Genomic DNA, 25,437 nt, shown 5'->3' on the forward strand with positions numbered 1-25,437 from the left:
ATGAGAAACTTACGTTTTAAGAAAGGAACACACACTATGCTGTTCCCAAGCGGATTTCAATCACCACGGATATCAGAGCTCCCTCTGCAAGGAAGATACAATTGATAGTTTTAAAACTGATCAGAAATAATGAAGCAAAGTCATTATGACGAGTCAAATTAAAAAGGAAAAAACAAGAACAAAGCATTTGTCCTTCAAAACCAGGCATAGGCAAACTCGGCCCTCCAGATGTTTTGGGACTACAACCCCATCATCCCTAGCTAACAGGACCAGTGGTCAGGGATGATGGGAATTGTAGTCCCAATACATCTGGAGGGCCAAGTTTGCCTATACCTGTTCAAAGCAGTAATGCTTTTAATGCAATTGATGGTCACTATTTGTGGTCACCAATGATGTCTCTCCACCCCAGTCTTTCTGCATTTGCAGAGAACATAGGAAGGCATATGGATAGAGCTCAGCACAAAGTAGAAAGCAGAAATCAGAAGCTGGAAGCAGCAACGGGCCCCTGAATTGCACTTGGCTGCTTTAAGGATGCTACACCACCCACCCTGATATCACACGTAGAAGAAATCAGGCAAAGGAAGGAACCATCTAGTCATAACTTTGCACTAGGCTTTGGGAGAAGGAAATAAATCCTTAAACCTCCTCTTACTTCCCACCCCCTGTGATTTGGGCACAATCAGCTTTTATTTCCCCAGACCATCTGCATCTGTGTGCCAACAAACTTACGATAAATGTTGGTCTCCTGTGTCCATTACTAAAGATCCCTTGACTGAGTTCTCATAGAAAAACAAAGCACTTGGGAGGACAAACCCACCCTGCACCACCGAGGATCAGAAAGCTCCCTATTTGAAGCCCTGTACAACTGCTGCCAATAAATCATACTGAAAACCAGGCTGATCAATTGGCAGCAAAACCAGAAGCGCAAACAGTACACTAGTGTACCATTCAGGCGTTATGTGTTCTCAGAGTGAGGGAAACTCCGGCGTGCACACGCCACAGTCACGTTTAACGTGAGAACGCACCCTGAATCACCACCCCATTTTAAATGCGTGCACGTTTTTAGTTGCCTGGCCAGCAAATTTCCAAAACATGCAGATGCGACCTACTGAAGTCAGGCGAATTTACAGCCACCCAGATTTCACACTGGGGAACCTGGATCTGGAAGAGAGAGCCTTTCCCGACCCCCGAATCTGAAAATGGGGAGGTGGGGAAGAGAGAAAGAGAGAGTAGCCAATTCCAAGTGGGGAGATCGGGAAAAGGGAGAAGGAGGGAGAGGAAAGGGAGCCATTCTTCAGTCTAGGCGACCAAGACGCCGCCTCCTCCGTTATCACCCCCCCCCCACACACACAAACCTGCCGCCGACAAGTCGGATTACCTGCCCCGGTGGAGACCCGATCCCTTCCCGTCCGGCTCCCGAGACCAAGACTTAACAGAAATCTCAACGCCCTGCCTAATCTTCCCCGCCGCAGGGATGCATGGGAAATGTAGTCCTTGGTTGCAAACTCTGAGAGCCCTGGTTACGGCAAAAGAACTACAACTCCCAGAAGGCCCTCCAGCCGCTCGCCCGCTTTGCTAGAGCCCCCACCCCCACCCCGTCTCGAGATGAAACTATGTCTCCCACAATCCCTTTCGGCAGCTTCGACTCCTGCAACCCGTAGGAAGGTGTTTTTTCCACGCAGATTTGCGCGGGTTCAATTCAGAATGGTGCAGGCATAGAAAGAAGGCGGAGGAGGAAGGCTGGTTTTCGCGGGGGTCCAGGTTGCGAAACTTCACCCGGGAGTTTAGGTGTCACTCAGTTCAGTAGGAGTTAATGGATTTGCTCCCATCCAGTGTGCAGCTTTCCTTAGATGCAAATCTTTGCTGATTTCTTTCTTTTTTTAAAAGAACATTATTTACTTGGTTTTTCAAATTAAATTTTTACAGAGATATATTACACATAAATAATAAAAAACACGATTCCAAGGAATCTCCTGAACTTATAAGAATAAGAATATCTTTATTGTCATTGCCCCATCCTTCCCTTTGTGCGTCCTATTATTAATCCTTTCCTCCCGCATCTTTTATGATAATCCAAAACCTTTACCTCTTTTCCATTATGTCCAGAATTCAACCTTCAACTACACGTGATAATTCCGATCCTACTAACGATTTTAACTGTTTACAATGGTCTTTAAGGTAAGTTATAAATTTTCCCCATTCCTTGTTAAAGTCTTCCTGATTTCAAACTCTTAAATCTGCTGATTTCACTCCCAGGTAAATATGCCTAGCGAAAGCTAAACAGGGTTAATTAATACGTAAGGAAAGCACGCAAGTGTATTTAGCAAACTTAATGGGCTCCTCGTCAACTCTTGTCACTAGGAAGCAAAAAAAAACAACACACCAAAAATCCTTTGAAAGTGCAGTTCTGAGCAAGGTCGACAGGATTTGATTGCAAGACGTGCTTTCCCCCCGGCAATCATAGAGTTAGGCACCCGAGGGTCATCCAGTCCAGCCTGGAGCCTAGAGGGCGTTCCTGGACTACATCTCCCGGCGTGCCTCAGTACCCAGGATCCTTTGCGGCCGCAAGAAGCGCTTCGTCGGCCGATCGCGACGCCTCGCCGTTTCAACAACAACTTTATTGGTTCCCGGGCGGCATGGAGGCGGCGGCGAATTGTTCCCTTCGCGTCAAGCGGCTGCTCTTGGACCCCAAGTTCGAGGGATACAAGTTGTCGCTGGAGCCGCTGGCCTGTTACCAAGTGGGCCTGGACTCGCGTGAGTGCCATGGGGGAGAAAGCCGTGAGGGGCCTGGACGCCTCAGTGCTCCCTGTCACCACCCGGGGGGGGGGAAGGAAAATGAACCCCCTTTCGAAACTATAGCAGTGTTTATTGGGGATGATTTGTTACTTTTTATTATCTTTACTATGCCTTTAAGACAGGCGGGGTAAAAAGTACTGGAAGTTTCCTCTTTTTTAAAAAGGTATGGGGGTTCCTGCATTTGATTTGATCCCAGAATGTCCCACTTTTCCTTAAGATATCCCTATTTTCATTTGGTGAAATGTTGGAGGGTATGGAGTTATCCAACCCCCGAGCCATCTGAAGGCAATCCTGTATAGGGAAGTTTTAAAATATATATTTTTAAAAAATTATATGTTGGAAGCATATTTTTTTTGATGGTACTACATTTTTATTCTGTGCCCCTGCAAACAGCATGACATTCTGTGGAGGTAGTGAGCTACTGTTTGCAATTCTGTTAAATATTTACCCTAGACCTTTCAAGTGTCCCTATTTTCCAGGGATGCCCCTCATTTAGAGAAACCATTTGGTTTCTGATATGATCCCAGAATGTTCCACTTTTCCTTAAGGTCATCGAAGAAATGTTGGAGGGTATGGAGTTATCTGACTCCTGAGCTGCCTGAAGGCAATCCTGTATAGGGAAGTTTTTTTTATTTTAAAAAATGTTTAATGTTTGATTATGTGTTTTTATATATGTTGGAAGCTGCCAGAGTGGCTGGGCCAACCCAGTCAGATGTGTGGAGTGTAAATAGTAAAATTATCATTATGGAATGGAATGCCCCTATTTTCCATCGGAGAAATGTTGGAGGGTATGTGATATAAGCTCTTGACAATTAAGAGTTCATGTTACAAACCCTTCCTCTGCCAGGCCTGGAGCCTAAAACGTCTTGCATGTGAGTGGGGTTTGTGGGGATTCATTATTATAATTATCACTGTAGTTTAACAGGGATAATAATAACCCCTCTAGCTTTCAAATGAAGCTGAAGGTGGCTGGCAAATCCAAATTTATTATTATTATTAGTCTCTCCTTGCTTGCAGAAGAAGCTGAAAGTGGCTGGTAAATCCATATATATATATCGGTTATGTTGGCATTCATCTGTCTCAGGAGACTGGCCGAGTGTGCCCATGGGGATGAAGTTAAAAACTGTTAAGTGACTGGCAAATCCAAATATTTATTTATTGAATTTGTATGCCACCCTTCTTCTGAAGGTCACAGGGAATTTTACAGAATAAAAATGCAAACATGCATAACATAAAAGCAAACAAAACAATACTTGCCCCCCCCCCCAGTTTAAAGGCCATAGTTTGTTCAGTTAGCCAAAGGCCACAATATTGAAATACTGCAATTTCTGTTTCTAGCGCTCATCTTTATATCAGAATATTGATGTAGAAAACTGAAACCTTTAATAATTCCGAAACAGCCATCTAAACTAAAGCAGCATCAGAAATAATATGGTGGGGTGGGGTTTGGTGGATGATAAAGAGGTGTTTTTGAAGATCTTTTAACAAGGCACATTTTTGCCATCCATTTGGGACAATGGTGACGGGGCATGCCTGACATTTCTCACTGGATTTTACAGAGTGATCGCTGCTAGAAAGACTTCCAATCATACTTCTAAGAGGCTCAAGGGATAGGAGGATCTTGATTATAGGGCCAGAAAGGGACTTTAAGATTAATGAGAGTTGGCGCTGGTGTCTGTAGATCAGATGTCTTCAACTTTTTGATACACAGGCCTTGCCTTTAACCTCACCATGCAACACTTTTTTAAAAAAAAAATAGAGCGACCCTGCACATGATTACTCAGAAGCTAGTCCCACTGTTCTTAGTTGTCCTTATTTCCTACTAGGTCTGCTTCCTAGTTGCATCCTTAGGCTGCAGTTTGTTTGCTGACTTGTATGGGAGTAAATCTGACAGAGCTCAGTGCTTCTGAGAAAACATGTTTAGGATTGCACTGTAAGTTATTAAAAATATAAGCAATTTTTTAAAGTTGAAAAGCTCTCAAGTGGGCAAACTTATAATAAAAACAGTACAGTGGTGCCTCGCAAGACGAAAATAATTCGTTCCGCGAGTCTTTTCGTCTTGCGATGTTTTTCGTCTTGCGAAGCACGGTCCGTCGCAACTGCGCCTCTTCAAGCGGCTTTAAGAAAAAAGCGCAAGACGTTTTCGTCTTGCAAAGCAAGCCCATAGGGAAATTCATCTAGCGAAGCAACGCAAAACCGAAAAACCCTTTCGTCTAGCAAGTTTTTCGTCTTGCGAGGCATTCGTCTTGCGGGGCACCACTGTAGTTGGAATACAAATGATTAAAACAGCAAGAAAATTATAAGAACATGTCACGTAATTGTAAACAAACAGCATTGGAAATATATATATGGTTACAAATCTAGAGTTAGTGAATGTTAGAAGTTAGTAAAATGATTGCATTTAGAAAATAGTTGGAGTGTTAAAGGGAAGATTCCAAGCCAGTAGAAAAACACAGGCCAAGCTTCCTTTCCAGGCCAGGGCCTCACCTGGGATACAGGCCCTTAACAGGACAAAAGGTGTTGGTGTCCTATCACAGAGAAATCCTTGACTCTGGTTGCCAAAGTTACAACTATGTAGGTTACAGGAAAATTGTCACCTTTTAAAGCTAGGCTTGGAATAGGGGGCAAGTGGATGGATGTAGAGGAGTTGCTTGGACCATGTGTTTCCTGGGAACAAGAAATGAAGTTAGTAGAACTAGAGGCACAGGCCTTGAGGGGCAGAACCATATTGGTGGGCTGGCTGAGGGCAGGCTGGGACAGAGGAATGGATATGTATCGGAATCCCATGCTGTACTGTTGTGGGGAACAAGCCCCTCTTGAGATGCAAATGCTGTAAACTCTGTGTTCCCTCCAGCTACACCCAGGTATAAATATGTGTAAAATAAACCATATTTTTTAAAGACACAATTGTCTCTGCTGCGTCTTGACTTCCAACAGAAGCATGACCCTGGGTAAGTGCCTGGATCCCCCGGAATCTTGCTACTGCTCAGCAGAGATCGGGGGTGGCACGCAACCTTCATAACAATATGTATACAATTTTAAAATTGGCTCAAAGGCATTAGGAGTGTAGGAAGCTGCCTAAGACTGAACATTGCATTGTCTACTGCACAGACTGGTAGTATCCCTTCAGAGTTTTAGGCAGGAGTCTTTCCCAGTTCTACCTGGAGATGCTGGGGTTGAACCCAGGATCTTGTGAATGCAAAGCATGCACTTTGCCATTGAGTCATTGCCTCATTCTTAAATGCCTGGGCATTTTAATTTTATTTTTTGCTTGGTGCTGACAAGCTTCCCTTGGAGAAGGCCCTCTCTCTGGTCACCACATACTTGGATTCAGGTGTCGGAGTCCTGGACAAGGGTTTCTGACCCAGCTTTCACAGCCACTTCTCCCCAGCTTTTGCTGCTGCTATGCTACCAGGAACTATGCCATAGTTTGGCTTATGTCTGGACCTGGGTTTATGGTTTCTCTCTCCAAAGGAAATCATAGGCACTAAGTGCTAAGTCAAGAACAGGACTTCATTACAGCTCATGGTTTGTTTGGCAAGACACAAACCATGAATCTGAGTTAGGACGTAACACAAAGAAAACCACGACTTTGCTGCTCCTCTGCTATTAAGAGTTAAGTGACCACAATTTTCTTCCTATGCACCAGCACACAGTGAATGCTCATCTTTAAACCACAGTTAGCTTTAACTGTGCTTCAAAGCAGGGGTTCCTAAAGTAGTTCATGAACCATCAGTGGTCCATGAGTCTCATCCAGTTAGTCCCGGTAGCAACTCTGCAGAGCAGCATAGCTATATATATGTGAAGAACAGTGGTGCAGAGGCTGCTCCATCCTTCTTACAACACAGCAGTCTACCCAGAAGGTGAGCAGAAGGGCTTGAAGTCATGGGGAGAGGAGAATCTGCCTTTTTCCGAAGAATAAACCCACAGCTGGCAGCAGGACAATGGAAGGTCTCCAGTGCAGAAAAGAGTCTGACAAGCCACTTGAAAGGAGTGGAGAGTTGATACATATTTTGCATCTAGCTCAGCACATTATGATTGCTAAACAACAAAAAGAAAAATCATTTTAATTGGTCTGTCAAGTACCTAATTTTCAAGTGTTTGTGGGGAGAAGAGTGAAGGTTGGGAACCACTGGTTTAAAATGTGTTTGTAAGCTGTGGCAGGTTTGATCCACAGGATGGCAGTACAATGCAGAGAGTTGCCTTGGCTATCATTTCTAAAGCTTTCTGCTTAAAGATGGTGGTGAGAGAAGATTTATATATTAAGAGAGAATGTTTATATATTGGTATCTTTGTGCACAATGAATAGCCCAGATGCTATAGAAGACCACCCAGGTGCTTACGCCTTTTACTGGCGGGTCACCTGATTGATACTTTCTAAGGAGAGGAGTTGTGGCAGTTTATAGATTGCAGCCCAAAGCTAGCCCTGTTCAGGAGGCAGAGAATGGTATGAAACTATTTACGCGCCAGGGCAGTGACTCAATGGCAGGTGAGGAATATGAAGTAGAGCAGTCACTGCCCTAGTCCCATAAACCTAGTGACCTTTATTGAATCTCTGTTGAATCTGACTTGAAGAGGAAGCTTGGGATAACCAGAATAACTGAGTCTACTATACTTGGGTAGAGGAAATATGCTCCAACAGAGCTGTGTGTATGAGTGGTGTAGAATTACTTTTTTAAACATAGTATCTTCTCTCTCTAACTTTCTTTCTTTAGTGTTAAGTGTATGAACCTTGGATTTGTGTGCTTTCCCACATGCAGCTTCAAGGAAGATGTTGGAAGCATCTGCTTCTTTTTTCAACTCATGGTTTGTTTTGTGCAGTCTAGGATCTGCATTTAGTAAACTGTAGTTTATTAAAAGAAGTCAGAAGCATTAACCAAAATTTAAGTTGGCTAGTTTCAAAAATCATAGGTAACAATAACCACACTTTGTCTAGTGTTGGCAACAACCTGTGGTTAGTTGGAAGCTGAAACAAAGGCTTCCCATCTACTTGTGGCCATACTGAAGGACATGAGCCCTTTGGCTTGTGAATGTAACACAAAGCCATGATTTAGCATTCCTAAAAAGATGGCCATTCAGTTACTGCCTGATGGTGATGATCACACAATACTGTATACAATGGTCTTGTATTTCGGCTAGCAGTTCACCAAAAGTTATATATAAATTGGGTATTGGGAAACAGGACCTGACAGCCTAGAACATTAGCAGTGGAAGCTTCACTGTTCCTGTTTGTGTGTGTTTGTCCATAATGATTGCAAACCTCATGAAAATATTATGTGAAATGACATGGTCATAGCGCTTTGAAGGTCTGCCCAGCTTGATTACGGCTTTGTTGCCACTTCCTCTCTCCATTTTTGGGACACCAAACAAATGGGAAGCTTTGATGACAATAGGGAAAAGAACCTAAACCGTTTTACAAAGTTGTCTCTTCCATATGTACAACTTAAGCTAGAGGCAGCAGGTGGCACTCTGGGGTTGTTGTTGTTTTATCAGATCTGCTTCACCGTATTTGTTAATAATAATAATAATGATAATGATAATAGTTTGAATAAAATATCTAAATTCAGTAAGTCAGAGACTTAAAGGACAATTCTATTTTTCAATGACGTTACCATTTTGAATTATAGGTCCCAAATAATTATTATCTATTAAATGGAACTTGAGATTTTTGTTTTAAATGGATGCAGGATCTTACATTTTCTGTGTTTGTGTTTTGTTTTTCAGCTGTAGCAGAAGTCAAACTTCGGGATGATCAGTATACCCTGGATCACATGCGTGCCTTTGGCATGTACAATTATCTACACCTGGATCCCTGGTACCAAGATAATGTTTATTATGTTGATCAACTTGGAAGAGTCATGAATTTAAGCATTACTCTGGTAAGGATGCCATGAAAAAAGAAATAAAAACTTGAGTCAGTCGCCTCAAACTGAAGTCCATTGATTTCACTGGTTTTTCTTTGAGTATGACTTAGTCAGATGCCACCAAGTAAATACAGTGGTACCTCAGGTTAAGTACTTAATTCGTTCCGGAGGTCCGTTCTTAACCTGAAACTTTTCTTAACCTGAAGCACAACTTCAGCTAATGGGACCTCCTGCTGCTGCCGCTCCGCCGGAGCACGATTTCTGTTCTCATCCTGAAGCAAAGTTCTTAACCCGAAGTACTATTTCTGGGTTAGCGGAGTCTGTAACCTGAAGCATATGTAACCTGAAGTGAATGTAACCCGAGGTACCACTGTACTAGTATTCATAATTTGAACATACTTTTTAACATATTTTTTTCAGTAACTTATGATGCTTGAATATTATTAAACATCTTTGTGTTTATGATTTGTAATTAAAAGAGTTCAGACACTATAGAATTGATTATTATTATTTTTTAAATGCACTATTGACTTTAAATATGGGCGTTTCTCAATTCCATTAATTGTGTGATCCAATAAAGATTACACATTCTCCAATAATACTGCTACCCAACACATTTGCACGATATTAACTGCACTGTATTTCACCTTAGGTAGTCAAGTATTACACTCACAGGGTTATGCACTGTTTAATTGTGTCTATTCAGTTAAATTAGTTGCACAGAGCAATACTTTGCACATTTCTTTTTTTCAAATTTGAAGTTAGAACTGAAGCTGCAGGCTTACTAATTGCTTAGATGGGGTCGTGTGACAATCTTGCCATCTCTAATGTCTGTCCAAACAGTCCCGGAAGGCAGATGTACGACATGTGCTTCCATCTAATCATCACTCTGTGCTTAGGTTTCTGCATACTGAAATGATTTTGCTTCCGGAAGCTTGATTTGTGATCCCTTCCAGAGCCGGCACACACACTTATTTGTGAAATATCCCGATTCTTCTCAAAGGCAGTGATTCAGATAGAGAATGCTTTGGGTTTTACAAAGAAAGACAGGCCTCTGTAGCTATCCCTGGCCAGGCTTGGAAGGCAGTTGTCTGGAACGCAGAACACCTTTGCAGAAAGTGCTGCCGTTGTTTATAAAGATCTGAGGACAACGTACTATTAGGAAAGAGGCAGGATTGCTGAGCAGACATGGTGGATGGGAACTGAGAAACGAAGGAGACATGGCCAAAAACAGAATACTTAGGCTGATATGAGCAGGAAGGATGGATGGGGGAGGCAGAGGTTAGTGGAAAGCAGTGTGGAGCAGCAAGGAAACTCAAGCAACGGGTTTGGGGTAATGCATTTGACAGAAAATGGGCAACAAAGGTATTCTGTAGGACAATGGGACAATGGGAAAGGAAGGTTAAAGGCAGTGGAGTGAAGTTGGTGAACTTCCTGCTTGAGTGAACCAGTCAGCAGAATATTTGACTACAGTCTGTTGAATAATATTGCAATACAGTGGTACCTTGGGTTAAGTACTTATTTGTTCCAGAGGTCCATTCTTAACTTGAAACTATTCTTAACCTGAAGCTCCGCTTTAGCTAATGGGGCCTCCTGCTGCCACTGCACCGCTGCTGCACGATTTCTGTTCTCATCCTGAAGCAAAGTTCTTAACCCAAGGTAATATTTCTGGGTTAGCGGGTCTGTAACCTGAAGCGTATGTAACCTGAAGCGTATGTAACCCAAAGTACCACTGTAGTACTGTATAACTTTCAAAATAGTGTGGTTAAGAAGTAAGACAAAGATGGAAATAATTGTTCCCACCCTTAAGGATTGTGAGAGATGGATAATGTGCTTCTGTGACTTGTTTGCTGAGAAATGTGCCCCTGCCTCAATAAATAATTGAGGAAACAAACATGTCGCACTTCTTACTCAGAATTAGTTATAGAAATGTACAGAGAAGTATAAAACACCATGCTTCTCTGAACCTTTTGGAAGTATTGTTTTTTTAATAAAAAAAATGATTGCCGTAAAAACAGTTTTCACACACACACAAATCTTTCTCCACTCTGAAAGCAAAGTTATTTCCTTTCCTTTCCTTCCAAATAATTATGCTGGTCGTGATGGGATGAGCTTTCCCTTCCTCATTTCTGCCATATCCTTAGAAATTGCAGCTCTGGGTGAGGTGCTGCCCCAGAGTTATCTGCAAACTGTTTCCAGCAAGCAGGTCATGGTGTCATTCTGTGTGGGTATGTGCCAGAAACACTGTGCTCATACTAAATGCTAACTATTGAAGAGCTGTTACCTTGGAGACCATGATGTTGAAAGACTTTTTTGGTCCCTGAAAAATGGAAGCTGACTTCAAGAGGGAACTTGATATTTAGGCGAGAGTGTAGGTTGTCTGGGAACAAATCATCTTAGTCCCATCTGTAACGGAGAGGGCATCTGAAGCATCTAGTTTCATCATTCATGTCCAAGAACATTAGGAGCGAAGCCTATGCAGCCTATTCTTCCAGTCCATTTCCATGTGCAATACAAGGTGCTAGTTATTACCTAAATGGCTTGGGACCCAAGTACTTGAACAGCTGGTTTCTCTTAGGTGCATCTGCCTATCCTTTAAGATCAGCAGTTGTGCTTCTCTCGTGTGCCATTTCCTTCTAAGGCAAGTGGTAGCATGCAAGAGAGCTTTCGCTGGTTGCTCCAATACGTGGAAATCTCTGCCTCACAGGGTTACATTATTTTACCCATCATTTTGTGTTGCGCTGGCAATTCAAAACACTCCTTTTTGAATGCAAGCCTTCGATTCCATTGTGCTTGTAATGTGTTGAGTCTTGAGTGCTGTTGTGTATATTCCTGGGGTTGCTTCAGTTTTTTGTTTGATTTGATCCATGCTTGCATTACTGTTCTGAGCCGCTTTGAGCAATCCCTTTGTGTATGGGAAAGCAGGCTATGTATTTTTAAAATAATAATAACTCACAAAACTGAATACACACACACTGCATTTTGCTTTGGTAAGAACCTAAGAGCCCTACTGGATTGAACCAAGATCCAGCCAGTCTAGCATCCAATTTCTTGCTGTGGTCAGCCAAATACTTCTGGGAAGCAGAGCATGAAGGTAACATCCCTTTTCCTCTCGATGGCTAAAACAGAACTGAAAATGCATATATTGATATTTTTACCATGTTGAGATAACAATTTTTAACACTCAGTTTTTAGCAAAGCCTGTTTGCTCAAAACTGCATAAAAACACCCGTTTATATCTTAGTCTAAACCATGTATCTGAAGAGTATGCTAGAATTGTTTTGACTTTCTTTGTATACTATTTAAATGTTGCCTTAGTGCAAACACAGTATCATCTTCTTCTAGATACGTATACATTTTTTTTAACGACTAAGGAAAAAGAGATGCATTCAAACAGTAGCAGTTGAGAGATGTGTACCCTTGCTTTCCTGGCTTCCAAACATTGCTTCTGGCAAGGCAGCAAGCAGGTTGGAAGGTGCAGTGGCACCACATTGGATTGACTCTGCCACTGCACCCGCACCACATCCCCACCACTTTGCCTCTCTCCCTCTTGGTTACTGGCAGCAGTGTCCTTTGCACTGGGAAGCCACACAAGTACAGTGGTGCCCCGCAAGACGAAATTAATTCGTTCCGCAATTTTTGTCGTCTAGCGAATTTTTCGTCTTGCGAAGCACGAAATCCCATAGGAATGCATTGAAAATCAATTAATGTGTTCCTATGGTCAAAAAAAGTCCAAACAAAGCCAAATTTGGTACAACAACAGTTTATTAACTGCTCTTTAAAGTCACACATACTGTAAAGAGCAGTTCAAAAATTGAAGGGAAAATAAATTAACTTTATAAACAAAACATGTCTTTGTTTTTAGACAAAGAAAACAAAGTCGCGAGACGTTTTCGTCTTGCGAAGCAAGCCCATAGGGGAAATTCGTCTTGCGAGGCAAATCGAAAACGGAAAAACCTTTCGTCTAGCGAGTTTTTTGTCTTGCGAGGCATTCGTCTTGCGAGGTACCACTGTATTGCCACACCCACACTGTGCTAACCCACACTGCATTCAAAGATAAGTAGTGTTGCTAACTGTAACAAAATAGTCAACCTTCTTCCAGTGAAAATGTTTTCTCTAAGCATGCCATCTTCAGATTCATCTTGTTTTAAGATATTTATAAATTGACACTCATTTTAACAGTAAAAGCATACCAGGTTTTGCTTACAAGGCTTGCAAAAAGAAAAAGTAGAAGATAATACCAAACTCTTCCAATATTTCCCTAAACTGAATAGATAGGTGCCGCATGTTACTCAACGTATTTGTAGCTTTCAAGCTGGCATGACCTCTTCCCTCTGCCAAAAGATATATATTGTGCAAAGGACAAGCAGTTGCATTCAGAATGTGGTTCAGTGGTAAGAGTGCATGCAAATACAACCCACAGCATCTCTATTTAGGGTTGGGACAGATCCCTGCCTGAAACCCTGGAGAACTGCTGCCAATCAGTGTAGCCAGTCCTGAGCGAGATGGAGCAGTGGTATAACATGGTATAAACTAAGCAACTGCCTTTGTTCCCAAAGGAATTGCCCCATAATCAGTAATTTGCAGGCTGGCTTTGTTCCATGGGCTGCCAGTTGCCACGATTTATCAGATAACTGCAGTCTGGATCTTTTAAATTCTTTTCTTCATGTTTTTATTAAGTGTATAATTTATGTAACTTGTTAAGTCATAAAAACAGTGATTCATAATAGCAGGGATGATTTAATAACACTAGTAAATTAATAAAAGTCTGTGTAATGGCAATTAGTAAGTAACTCTCAATTTCCACAGCAAAGATATATATATGATGGATGTATCTTATTAGAATAAAAAGTACCAACCAAGCAATATCCCATATATTTTTTTCCAGCCATTGCAAAATTGTTGGAAATAGTGAAATTAGTACTACATGACAATACTAATGCATGCAATTGCAAGTAAGTTACTTATCTCTAGAACTGTTGCTTCTATTATAACCTTTATGTAACCCAACAAAATCTTCTTTGGGACCAGAAGAATATTATACCTGGACATATTTGAGTATCATTTAACACCTCCTTCCAGAAAGGTCATACATGTGTGTGCCATGAGAAACTATGCTGAAATATGCCTTGTTTCACCTTTCCAATATTTGTCTTTCGTATTTGGATATATCTATCTCTTTAAACCTACACAGAGTCAAATAACACTGAAACTTTTTTTTATGGGATTAACTGGATCTTCAAAATTATTATTGTCATGTACCAGCTGTAGGTTTTTCTTAATATTCACTCTCCTGGTATGAATTTCTCTAGGGCTCAGTTCATATGTCATCCTTCTAATAAGGGGATGGTGGCAGTTTGTTATCCTGAAATAAGGATGAGGTGTCTCTTCTTCTTATATTCCAAACTATTTGCTGATAAAATATGTGAACTTGCAAACATTTGCCAGCAACATTTGTTCATCAAGGTGTGATTGTCGTTCGTCTAATTTCAACTCTGCTCTTGTTTCCTACTTACAGGACACTGCCTTAAAAAAGCCCAGAGAAGTATTCAGGCTTCCTGCAGACTTGATAGCTTGTGATAATCGCCTTTGTGCATCTGTACACTTCACATCTTCCACCTGGGTTACGCTTTCAGATGGAACAGGAAGACTGTATCTGATTCGAACAGGAAAACGTGGTGATGGCTCATGTGAAAAGTGGGAAGTAAGTATTGTAAAGCCTAGCTTTTCTATTTCCAGATGGTTGAATGTGCTTAAGCAAAGCTAGAAGTTACTGCCTCCTGCTCTTCCTGTATAAACCAGCTCTTTCCCCTCTTGCTGCATCTTGAAGGTCTTCAGATCTCTAGAACCTTAACTTGGATCATCCTTCATTTGTCCAAGAAAACTTGCCAATCGGTTATATGGTATCCAAGCCATGCTACCTTACTTAACATGTACAAGAGCAGTCTAGGAAACCCTGTCAGCTGGAGAGGAGAATGTATGGCAGACAGAGAAGGTGAATTTTGACTGTAGAACAGGGAATGGCGGAAGAGACACTGAGAAAGTACAGTGGTACCTCTGGTTGCGATCGCCTCTGGTTGTGCACGCTGCGGGTTACAAGCGAGCGCCGATAACCCGGAAGTTGCTGCTCCCGGTTGCGAACTTTGCCCCGGGATGTGAGCAGAAATCGCACGTCAGAGGTGCACACACAATGAGAGGCACGCTTTTGCTAATAGCACCTCATATTAAGAGCAGTTTCCAGTTACAAATGGACCTCTGGAATGGATTCAGTTCATAACCAGAGGTACCACTGTATGAGAGAGTGAGAAACGTCTTTCAGGATTAGTTGATAAGTTCATTATGTGGTTTTAAATAGTTGCCACCCAGAGATCTCTGAAGCTTACAAGCAGGCATGAAGGCAGCATGTACCCATTGTGGTGCCTTCCTAGTTTCTGATACTTGGGTATACTGCCTCCAAATGTGGTGGTGTCGTATGGACAGGCATCTAATGGCAAGTACATTTTTTCAAAAAAAAAAAAAAGTTTTATTCTAAGCCTCAGAGAAAAGTGATCCCCTTGATCTTGTACTGAGCCTCACTGAAGTTCAGAAAGCAGTGAGATGTAGGCAAGCAGGGACAAAACCTTTTCTCTCAGCATGTCCCAAGCTTGGAAGCACAGGGGAGGGTGGGGCTCACCTCTACAGTCTTGCTGGACTTTGTAAGCACTTCAGATACCTCTAGTTGGAGGTGTCATGTTATAATCAGGACCCTGTAGGATAGATGGCCAGCACACCTTTTGACTGGCTACTAAAGTCAGTCTTGTCTTTTCTTTTCTTTTCTTTTCTTTTCTGTCCCCTTGTATTTTGTTGCCATGCTGTATGTGTAGCCTGGGGTCTGACTTCACATCTGGATAGCACATCAAGAAAGCAATCAAAGGTACTCAGGTGAATCTCTCCTGCTGATAGTTTTTAAGTGAATTTGAAAACAGATGTAGAAGTGCCAAGTGCTGAAGCTATGGTCTTCTTAATGTCTGAAGCTGCTTCATTCCAAGTCATTTGTTTACTGTGATTACCTGTTTAAGGCCTTTCTACGCCCTGCAGCCTGAGCTTATGGGGACTCGGCTAGGCGCTGCCTATGACACACTAGTCCTGTGTTGTACTCTATGGCTTCTCCCATTACATTCAGTGTTACCAAGTCACGGTAATTATAGTAAAAGTGCATTTGAAGTGAAGTCAAGCAAATATAAGCACATTAAGTGAAAAGGCGTATGAGAAGTATGCATCTTTCTAAAGTGTCTCGTGGGGACGTTGCTGCCTTCGAAGTGTGCCTTTCATAGTCACTCTGTGATTTTGTTGATACTTGAAATGTGAAATTTGATTTTGTTTGCAAGACATAGATCTGCAACCATAATTCATCAGGAGAATTAAGTATTAATATAAACAGTGGAAGAAATTTGTGGATTTCATATTAACATTAATAGCATTTAGATGGGCACTAATCCTATCTTTATACCATAAGTGGTTTCATTGAGCATTGAGGAATCCACTTTGCTTGCTTTATTTCCCAGCATCCTAAACTGACTGAACTGTTTTTGTGAGAGAATAATACAGCATAGAGATTGTTTCTCCCCCTTGCTTCCTGGCAAAAGACACAGTAACAGCAGAACATGTCATCTGTGTCCTGCTTTGAGGGTTCAAAGCACTTTGCGTATGTTGGTTCATTAACAACAGCACTACTGTAGTCAAGTCATTATTGTACCTGTTTTGAAAATGGAGGGGTTGAAATGTAAATTAAATGGTGATGTACATAAACCCACCTACTTACACATACGTATCAAAAACGTATCTTACTGAGCAGGTGAAATGCTTCAAAACAATTAAAGGTAAAGGGACCCCTGACCATTAGGTCCAGTCGTGACCGACTCTGGGGTTGCAGCGCTCATCTCGCTTTATTGGCCGAGGGAGCCGGCGTACAGCTTCCAGGTCATGTGGCCAGCATGACTAAGCCGCTTCTAGCAAACCAGAGCAGCACATGGAAATGCCGTTTACCTTCCCGCTGGAGCGGTACCTATTTATCTACTTGCACTTCGTGCTTTCGAACTGCTAGGTTGGCAGGAGCTGGGACTGAGCAACGGGAGCTCACCCCGTCGCAGGGATTCGAACTGCCGACCTTCTGATCAGCAAGTCCTAGGCTCTGTGGTTTAACCCACAGCGCCACCTGCGTGGGTTAAAACAATACCCAGCACTAAAGCTACCCAGTCATCAGTAATCTGATAACACAAAGAGCCAATAGTGACCCACCTGGTCATAAAAAGCAGCAACTTCCGACGGGCTTCTCCGTCTGGGCAATCGGTATTTCATACATGGACTGAGCCTCTTTCAGATAATCCATCCCCATTTCCCTTCACTTCACCCAACTCTGACAGCAGCTGATTACCAGTAATAAAACGTTATGCATATTAATTTCAGAATCATGTATGGGGTAACTGCAGTAGGCAGGGAATGTATGACTTTTGCCTTGTTCATTAAAAAAACCAAAAACCCAATTCCTGGTTCTAAGATAATTGCACTGCTAGGGTATGATATCTGTACATCGTATAAAAAGTATGTGACACAAAAGCTTATATTCAGACTTTCCACGGTCTGAAATCTCTTTCAGTGCACAGGATATCTAAGTTATTAATGCTGCTTATCGTTGGGGACTGTTTAAAGAGAAAGCTGGTGGAAGGAGACTTGCTTGTAATGCTTTTTCAACTTAATGGCATATATTTTCACTGTAAGGCCTTACTTATCTAGATGTACTTTATACTGTGGGGGAAAGCTTGCTAGTTTGCAAACCAAGCTCATGCTGATTTTCCAGATGAAAGAGTAATAATCTGTTTCCTGTGAACAGTTGTGTAAAAAAGCAAATTTGTCCTAAGCAAGTGCATATCCAAATTTTCAAGCATTAGTATAACTTGAATTTTATTTCCGTGTCAGTTTACAACAAAGGCCATACAATAAAACTTTAGGGGCGGGGGTTAATACAAAATCTAGAGTAGGAAAATACAGATACTGAAACCTAGGTAACAATGGTTGCAAATGCTTATTTATTGATTAAAACATTTATATGAGAAGTCAGCAACTTCCTTCTTCCCTCTGCTTGCTCTCTGATGCTCAAAAACTGCTCAGTGAATACACTGGTGCTTACTGGTAACAGAGCATGATTGCCGTCAATTTTTCTACCCATTGTTAAAAATACTATTGACTAAAGTTGATGACAACTCATAACCCTTATTCAAAACCCATTTCCTTCTAATTACGGGGCTTAAAATGCAGACTCATTATCAAGTGTGTTTTTTCAGACTGTACATTGCCCACACATTTATTAGATAGTGGAAATGATCTAGTTACCAGGGGTGGTGGGAATGTCAGATTTGTAGGCACCAGAATCAAATCATTTATATGCATGAAACAAGTAAAAATGGAAAGAAAAATCTATGCTTGAAATGAAAATGACGCTATGCTTTCAGCGAATTTTTAAACCTCTCAAGTAATAACACTCACAGTGCCAATAAAGCTGGATGGATGTCTTGGACAAATGAGTGCTGTGTGTACCTCATCATTTTCCAAAAGGTAATAACTCTTTTGGAACCAGGTACTAGAGCAGAGATGCCACCAAAACCCAACATTCCTGTGTCATCTTCTCCCCCCCCCCCCACTCTGCACTGTATTCTTGTCTCATCCTTGAGTTATCTGTTTGATCTGAAACATGCATTGTGCGTTCAGAAGGCATGACACAGTAGCATTCACAAAGTCTGTCTCTTCTCAGATACTATTCAATGAAGAATTCGGGAGTCCCTTTGTTATAGTCCACAGCATCTCCTTTTTGCAATCTGATGCTCATTCAGTGGGCGTACTACTCCTTCGTGTAGAAAAAGATGAATTGGATGTACAAGGCAGTGGCTTCCATGTTTCCTTGGAATGGGTCACAATTACAAAAACAACCAAGGAGAGTAAGTATTTTACTTGCTGTTGCTTTCCTTGTGTCTGAAAAAGAGACTCATACTCCTTATATGTTTAGGAAATTGTCATTCCAATGGCTTGGGTAGCTGGGAATAATTTTGTCATCTTTTTGATAGTTGAGTGAAGGATCTGAATCTGAAGTCATCTGGGGGACTGTTGGATCCCTGAGAATAAAATAGTCACAGAGCAAGGCAACAAGCATGTTGTAAATCAAATTTAAATCAATGGGGCTGACTTCTAAGTCAATGGGTGTCTTGGGAATGTGGCTGCTGTGTGCCCCTTGTTAGTATTTCCCATAATGAAAACCCAGGCTTTCAACCAGTGTGTGTACACATGGAACTGGAACCAGACATTAAGGGCAGATGCAAGCAGCACATTTGCAACTTCTCCTTTCTCCCCCGAAATCATTATGAGATACTAATTGCAACTCAGTTGTCAGAGCACTGATCCTTCTGTGGTCCAAACAGCAGCATCTGTGCACAAGAGCTGGTATCAGCAGGCTGCAAGGGGGAACCCACATTTTGCACAGAGGACAAACAAGTCTTTACAAGGAAAAGCACTTTCAAATATTTTTAAGGTATTTTCAGACCACCTATTAGGCCCAAATTCTCAGCTTCTAAGATGCACTGGGAGGGGACCCCCAAAACAGCCCAGTGAGGACTGAGCCTTCTTAGCAGGCATTGAATGCAAGTTTACTGGAGCAAAAGTTAATGGAATAGAGGGGTTATGGAAGAAGAAGGAATGGCATGGAGCATCCTGAAGAAGAGAACTCCGCATGGCATTTTGTAATACCAAATCTGTGATTTGATATTGTCACAGGACAATATTTGCCTTTTCACTTAGTTGGCTGTCCCTTGCAGGGCTTGGGATAGTTGCGGCATGATGATGTTTTACCAATACAGTGGTACCCCGCAAGACGAACGCCTCGCAAGACGGAAAACCCGCTAGACGAAAGGGTTTTCCGTTTTGGAGGCGCTTCGCAAAACGAATTTCCCTATGGGCTTGCTTCGCAAGACGAAAGCCCATAGGGAAATCTCCGGGGACCTCTTTTAAATGCTAGCGGTGGGGAGCAAAGCCTTTCCCCCCCCTACGGCCTTCAGAAGAGGTCCAGGAAGGCTGGCGGGGGCCGAAAGGCTTTGCTCCCCAGCGCCAGCATTTTAAAAGCAGTCCGGGATAGCAGGGAAGCGCTTCCCGCTATCCCGGACGGCTTTTGAAGGCAGGAGAGGTCCGCGAAGCCTGGGCCCGCTGATGTCAGCGCGCGCAGGCTTCGGCATGCCGGCAAGTCTCCGCCAGCAGCGGCAGCGCTGCCGCTGCTGGCGGAGCGCTCCGCGAAGCCTGGGCGCGCTGATGTCAGCGCGCACAGGCTTCGGCATGCCGGCAGAGGTCCGCGAAGCCTTGGCCGGACAGCTTTTGAAGGCAGGCGGGGGGAGCAAAGACTTTCGCCCCCGCCAGCCTTCAGAAGAGGTCCAGGACCTCTTCTGAAGGCTGGCCGGGAGCAAAAGTCTTTGTCCCCCCTGCCTGCCTTCCCAGGGGCTTTTAAATCGCCCCGGACAGCGGAGAAGTCCTCCGCTGTCCCGGGGCGATTTTAAAATGCCACCCGCCAGCATTTTAAGATCGCCCCGGACAGCGGAGAAGCCCTCCGCTGTCCCGGGGTTTTTTAAAATGCTGGGGGTGGGAAGAAAAGCCCTTGTCCCCCCCCCAGCCTTCAGAAGAGGTCGGGGGACAGACTGTCCCCGGACCTGGTCTGAAGTCGGTTTCCCTAGGAACGCATTAATTGATTTTCAATGCATTCCTATGGGAAACCGTGCATCGCAAGACGAAAAACTCGCAAGAAGAAAAAACTTGCGGAATGAATTAATTTCGTCTTGCGAGGCACCACTGTACTATTGTTCCCACCACCAAAATACTGTGTACCCTGCCTCTCTGTTAAGTATTCTGGAGGTGGCTAACAACATACGTTACAAAAAAAATCCAATGCCCACAGTAAAACCACTGTATACTGCACTTTCATGCTGGTACCACTCTCCCTTCAAAAGTATTTTTCACTGCAGTGCCACTCTTTCATATAGACAAATGGCTCCTGTGCATCCCACACGAAGGCTAAGCAATAAGAAGATCAAGGCAGTATTAAGTTCTCTTTCCCCTCCCCAGCCGATCAGTACAGAAATACTCAGTGCCCTCAGGCACCAGTCATGGCTGGCTGGAACAGAAACTCCCATGTTTCCTCGGAGCCATCTTTTAGAATAGGTTACCTGCTGGTGCAAAGAACCTTGCGGTAAATATTAATATGGCCTTTGTTTGTATTCCTGTGTTCAACAGATCCTGCTGCCTTCTTGTAGCAGTTATTGGTATCTAATTTTATGCATTTCCTGAGGTCTTTCCAACACAGTACTGATGGTTACTTTAAAAAGGGGGGGGGCTGGGTTTTAATTACAAACCACAAAAGAGCAAATGTAGGAAAGAAAAGGCTAACGAAATAGCTAGAAGACCAATAGAGAATTGCCTCTTTTAGAGCAGCAAAATGAATTTGTATTGTTATCAGCCTGGATATTTATTATGTAGCTGCTTCAGATGAATGAAACAGGTTGCTGAAAAGTGCTGTATTTATTTAAGTGTATGTATTTAAGGAGAAAACAAGTCTTAGGATAATACTGTCTCAGGGTTTTCACTGTTTTCTGAAATATGCTTATTTTTCAGGTAAGCCTCTGTGTGGGGCTACCCAGTTTTGCAAGCTATGTCTGGCATAAATGGAAACACCTAGATGGGTGGGCTGGGTTTGCATACCTGCAGCCAGAATCCAAGGAAAGCCCAGTGCATGCTGGTATTTTTGTGCAACAACAGAGGAGTGAGGTGCTAGTTATTAGAGGGGACATCTTATGAACAAAACAGGCTACTAAATTAGGTTAAGACAAAGCGGAAACGGGCTCATTCTAGGGACCTATTCTTCTGTAAGGCTATACAGAGGGGCAAATCCTTAACAACTAGCCAAGCTCTATTTGCAATAAAAAAAATATTAGCAAGGATGCATCAGAGGATTTGGGAAGTGGGTAGAAGAGGATTAGGACATACTTCCATATAGGTTTTAGTCCAAATATGACAGGAGGAAGCTCGGCATATGGAAACAAAGAAATGGTCTCATCAAACTCTCCAAATTGGCTACAGATTTAATTGTCTTTGGAGAGAGGGAGGTAATGAGAGCAGAGCCAAGTGTACCCAGGAAGCTTAAAAGCAGCATGAATACTCCAGGAAAGGGGTCAGAAATGGTTTCATTTGCCTAGAAATAGTCTTCATTACAGTTCTGCAGGTGAGAGTCAACGGTACTATGCTAAGAAGTCTTGTCGAAGAGCATAAACCTTGGAGACATTTGTGTTTGTTTGACTTCTTTCTCGCACTGTTACCCCATGACGCTGCAATCAGATAGAATTGACTTTTTTCAAGTAGTGCTTTGGGGGTTACCTTGCAGTCTGTGATGCAAGGAATATTGAAAGCCTGCTAGATTGAAAAGCCTGCAGACACCTATCTCAGTGTTTCTGCATTGTCTTTTTGTATGTTCAAGATCTTCCCAACTGAGGAACGTGTTGATTTCTGTTAAAGTCAACCAGCCAGCGGGTTAGATTTTTGTCCTTTAAAAACTGGGATGAGCAGGGTTGGGTGGTGTCAGCACATTCAAAGGAATTGTTTCTCTTTTGATCAGGTGATCATGGGTATGAAATCTCCAAGCGTCGAGTTCTTCAAGGAAAGTCAGTTCCGCATTATGCAGCTATAGAGCCAAGTGGCGATGGCCTGATGGTTATTTCATACAAGCCGTATGCTCTCACACAGAATGGTGAGGATAAGCACGACAAAAGTGAAAAGGAGAAAGCAGAGGAAAACAAAAAAGGTAACCTTGCATTCCTGACAATAGGTTAGACAACTAGCTCTTTATTTATTATTGCTTTATAAATTTCTATCTCACCTTTCAGGGCACACTAGGGAACAAAGCATGGTCTTGTAGCTTATATTTGTATTAGAAATTCAGTGCACCGTACATTCAGCACAGTTTTAAGTCTTGGTAAAGGTAAAGGGACCCCTGACCATTAGGTCCAGTCGTGACCGACTCTGGGGTTGCGGCGCTCATCTCGCTTTATGGGCCGAGGGAGCCGGCGTACAGCTTCCAGGTCATGTGGCTAGCATGACTAAGATGCTTCTGGCGAACCAGAGCAGCACACGGAAACGCCATATACCTTCCCACCGGAGCTGTACCTATTTATCTACTTGCACTTTGATTTGCTTTCGAACTGCTAGGTTGGCAGGAGCAGGGACCGAGCAACGGGAGCTCACCCCGCCACGGGGATTCGAACCGCCAACCTTCTGATTGGCAAGTCCTAGGCTCTGTGGTTTAACCCACAGCGCCACCCGCGTCCCTAAGTGTTAGTAGTATGGTTTTAAAGTTTTCTGTGCAGAAACCAACCTGTCAGTTCTCCAAATGAGCAAGATGCAGCTTGTTTATTTGGAAGGGTGAATAGCTTGATGACCATTACCTGAGGATTCAGCAGACTTAACAAGTACATGCCTCGAGACAAAAGCTGATCACCTGCAGGGATTAGGAAAATTATTGCTTCCCCTCTCCACAGGCTCAGCATTTCACTTAATTGATTATATGATGCTGCGTTGAAACAACAGGGAGCGCTTGGTATGTTGAATTGATTACAGAGGGTAATCTTAGTGTGATGTTTCTGTTTTATGCAAGGGGTCCCCTCTTAACTTCTGCTTTGTTCTGGCGCAGGTTTTCCATGTTAAGTTAAAAAGATTCACTCAGAAAACTTCAGAAAAAAACAGGGAAGGGGAGAGAGAAACATCTTTTTCTGCAAATTTCCAGGTTTTTTCTCCCAGGCCTTCACATCTCTACCAGGTCGTAGTCCATCTTTCCAACCACTACACCACCCTGCCTGTCCTACAGGTGTGCTTAGTGTTGCAGTTCACCATCAGTGATCCATTCCTTTTTGTGTTCTTGGTTTGTAGAACCTCTCTACTACTGGCAAGAGACTGAAGATGATTTGACGGTTACTTTTCAGCTACCGGAAGACTTTGCCAAAGAGGACATTCGAGTCCGTTTTTCTCCAGGCCATCTCAGTGTCGCAGTGAAAGATCCCCTCAGCCCTGTATTAGAAGGAACGCTTTTTTCATCGATTGATCACGAAAGCTCCACGTGGATAATTAAAGAAAATAATAGGTATTTCTTGCAGTACTAAGTAGTCTAGTCTGGTGTCTGTATAGCTGAATGCCTAAGTAGCTCAATAGCCCTGGGCACTAAAGTGTGTAATACTGTGAACTGTCTTATTAGGTGTGCTTCCTTTCCTTGCAGGCTGCTTCCTTTTCTTCACGGAAACAGAAACTCATCACAGTTAGTCGTACGTAGACATTTTATAAAGAGAGACACTGGAATTTGAACAGAATTTGAACAAGGCCTTCCACTAGTTCCAGTACATTTGTTGCTCGATAGGAATTTCTGATAAATTATGTCTTCTCTTTAATGAATGCTTGTGATTTAATACTATTACCTTTTGTGCCTCTAAGCAGGCTGCTGCAACAGCAAAGTTAGTGGGGTATATGCAGTTGTTGTTGTTAATTAAATTTGTATACCGCCCTATACCCGCAGGTCCCAAGGCGGTTCACAAGATAAAGTCGCAATATAAAAACACAAAATATATCATAAAAACAAAAGCAACCCAATAATCCCCCCACCCTAACACATTTTAAAAGTGCATTGGATGTCAGTCAGCCAAAGGCCTGGTTAAAGAGGAACGTTTTTGCCTGGTGCCTAAAGGTGTATAATGAAGGCGCCAGGCGAATGTCCCTGGGGAGAGCATTCCACAAACGGGGAGCCACCACAGAATATTATTATTAATTATGACACTTTAGAGTTCAGCATGTATGTATTCACCATTTTAGCAAGATCTATAGAGCTTTATTTATCTAGAGATCTATATAAATCCAGTGTGTAGTCTTAAATAAAGGAAGAGAGTAACTCAGCACTGGATGCTAATGTAACTTGTTCAGTCCATTTAATGGGAACAATCATTAAACAAATGTCTTTCATTAGGCCAGTTTCAGTATTGGATTTCTCTGAGGGAGGTTAATTTATTTTAATGAAAGCAACACTATTTTCATTCCAGTGAGGAGAACTATAGACTGAAAATTAAAATGCTTTAGCTCATCTTGGCATGGATAACTTAGAGATGTCTACTGTTGCTTCAGATTAAAGTTTTGAAAATCTATCCAGGTTCCAAGAGATTTTTGTTGTTGTTTTTACAACCTTAATCAATCATTTTATTTGTACGCCAAAGTTAAAACTGTGCTCAAGGCCACTTACGACATATAAATAATTACGTAACTGCAAACATAACAAAAGTATTCATAAACAAAACATCAGAAAGTTCAAAACCAAATTGAACAATTTCCACATAGATTGTAAGATCCAAAATAAAGATGCATGTTAAACATTCTGATTAGCTATTTGCAGAGAAGGTTAGGAATTCTGTTCAATCCAAATGCATATAGCCCTCTAGTCATACATTTTGTAACCGCATATGAAGTGAGTGGTGCTTTCTCTTGATCATTTTGGAATTGAAAAAAGCCATTTCTAATCATATCACATGTTGATCATGAAAGCGAAAGCTCTTTCCATCTCAATTAACTTGTTGAAAACAATGGGATTATTTCAATGCTTCTCCTATCCCCATTATCTTTCCTCCAGCTGTCAGTGTTTCGGGTTGATTTGGCTGGCTTTTCTTTCCGCAAAGCTAATTAAGAGATT

At 42.4% G+C, this 25,437-nt stretch overlaps 2 protein-coding genes across 4 annotated transcripts in view; one reads left to right on the forward strand and one right to left on the reverse strand.

Annotated features, from left to right (window-relative positions):
• ENY2 (ENY2 transcription and export complex 2 subunit) overlaps positions 1 to 25,437 on the reverse strand; it is a 53,075-nt gene that overhangs the window by 4,883 nt on the left and 22,755 nt on the right. Inside the window, exons 1-2 of one of the 3 annotated variants that reach the window (XM_083517118.1) lie at positions 1,379 to 1,503; positions 14 to 84 (exon numbers count right to left, since the gene is read on the reverse strand). The gene's annotated coding sequence lies outside the window, so the exon portion shown is untranslated. Of the gene's footprint in view, positions 1 to 13; positions 88 to 1,109; positions 1,193 to 1,378; positions 1,504 to 25,437 lie in introns of those variants that run through there. The other 2 variants (XM_083517117.1, XM_083517116.1) reach the window with 2 other exon arrangements.
• NUDCD1 (NudC domain containing 1) overlaps positions 1,643 to 25,437 on the forward strand; it is a 57,265-nt gene continuing 33,470 nt past the window's right edge. Inside the window, exons 1-6 of the mRNA XM_083516750.1 lie at positions 1,643 to 2,754; positions 8,521 to 8,675; positions 14,179 to 14,364; positions 18,448 to 18,631; positions 22,336 to 22,521; positions 23,643 to 23,853. Of these exons, the coding sequence (XP_083372876.1) occupies positions 2,637 to 2,754; positions 8,521 to 8,675; positions 14,179 to 14,364; positions 18,448 to 18,631; positions 22,336 to 22,521; positions 23,643 to 23,853 (1,040 nt within the window). The 5' untranslated portion in view covers positions 1,643 to 2,636. The remainder of the gene's footprint in view (positions 2,755 to 8,520; positions 8,676 to 14,178; positions 14,365 to 18,447; positions 18,632 to 22,335; positions 22,522 to 23,642; positions 23,854 to 25,437) is intronic.

The sequence above is a fragment of the Podarcis liolepis genome (assembly GCF_965112155.1).
Source record: "Podarcis liolepis genome assembly, chromosome: 8".
In the NCBI taxonomy this organism is placed as follows: Eukaryota; Metazoa; Chordata; class Lepidosauria; order Squamata; family Lacertidae; genus Podarcis; species Podarcis liolepis.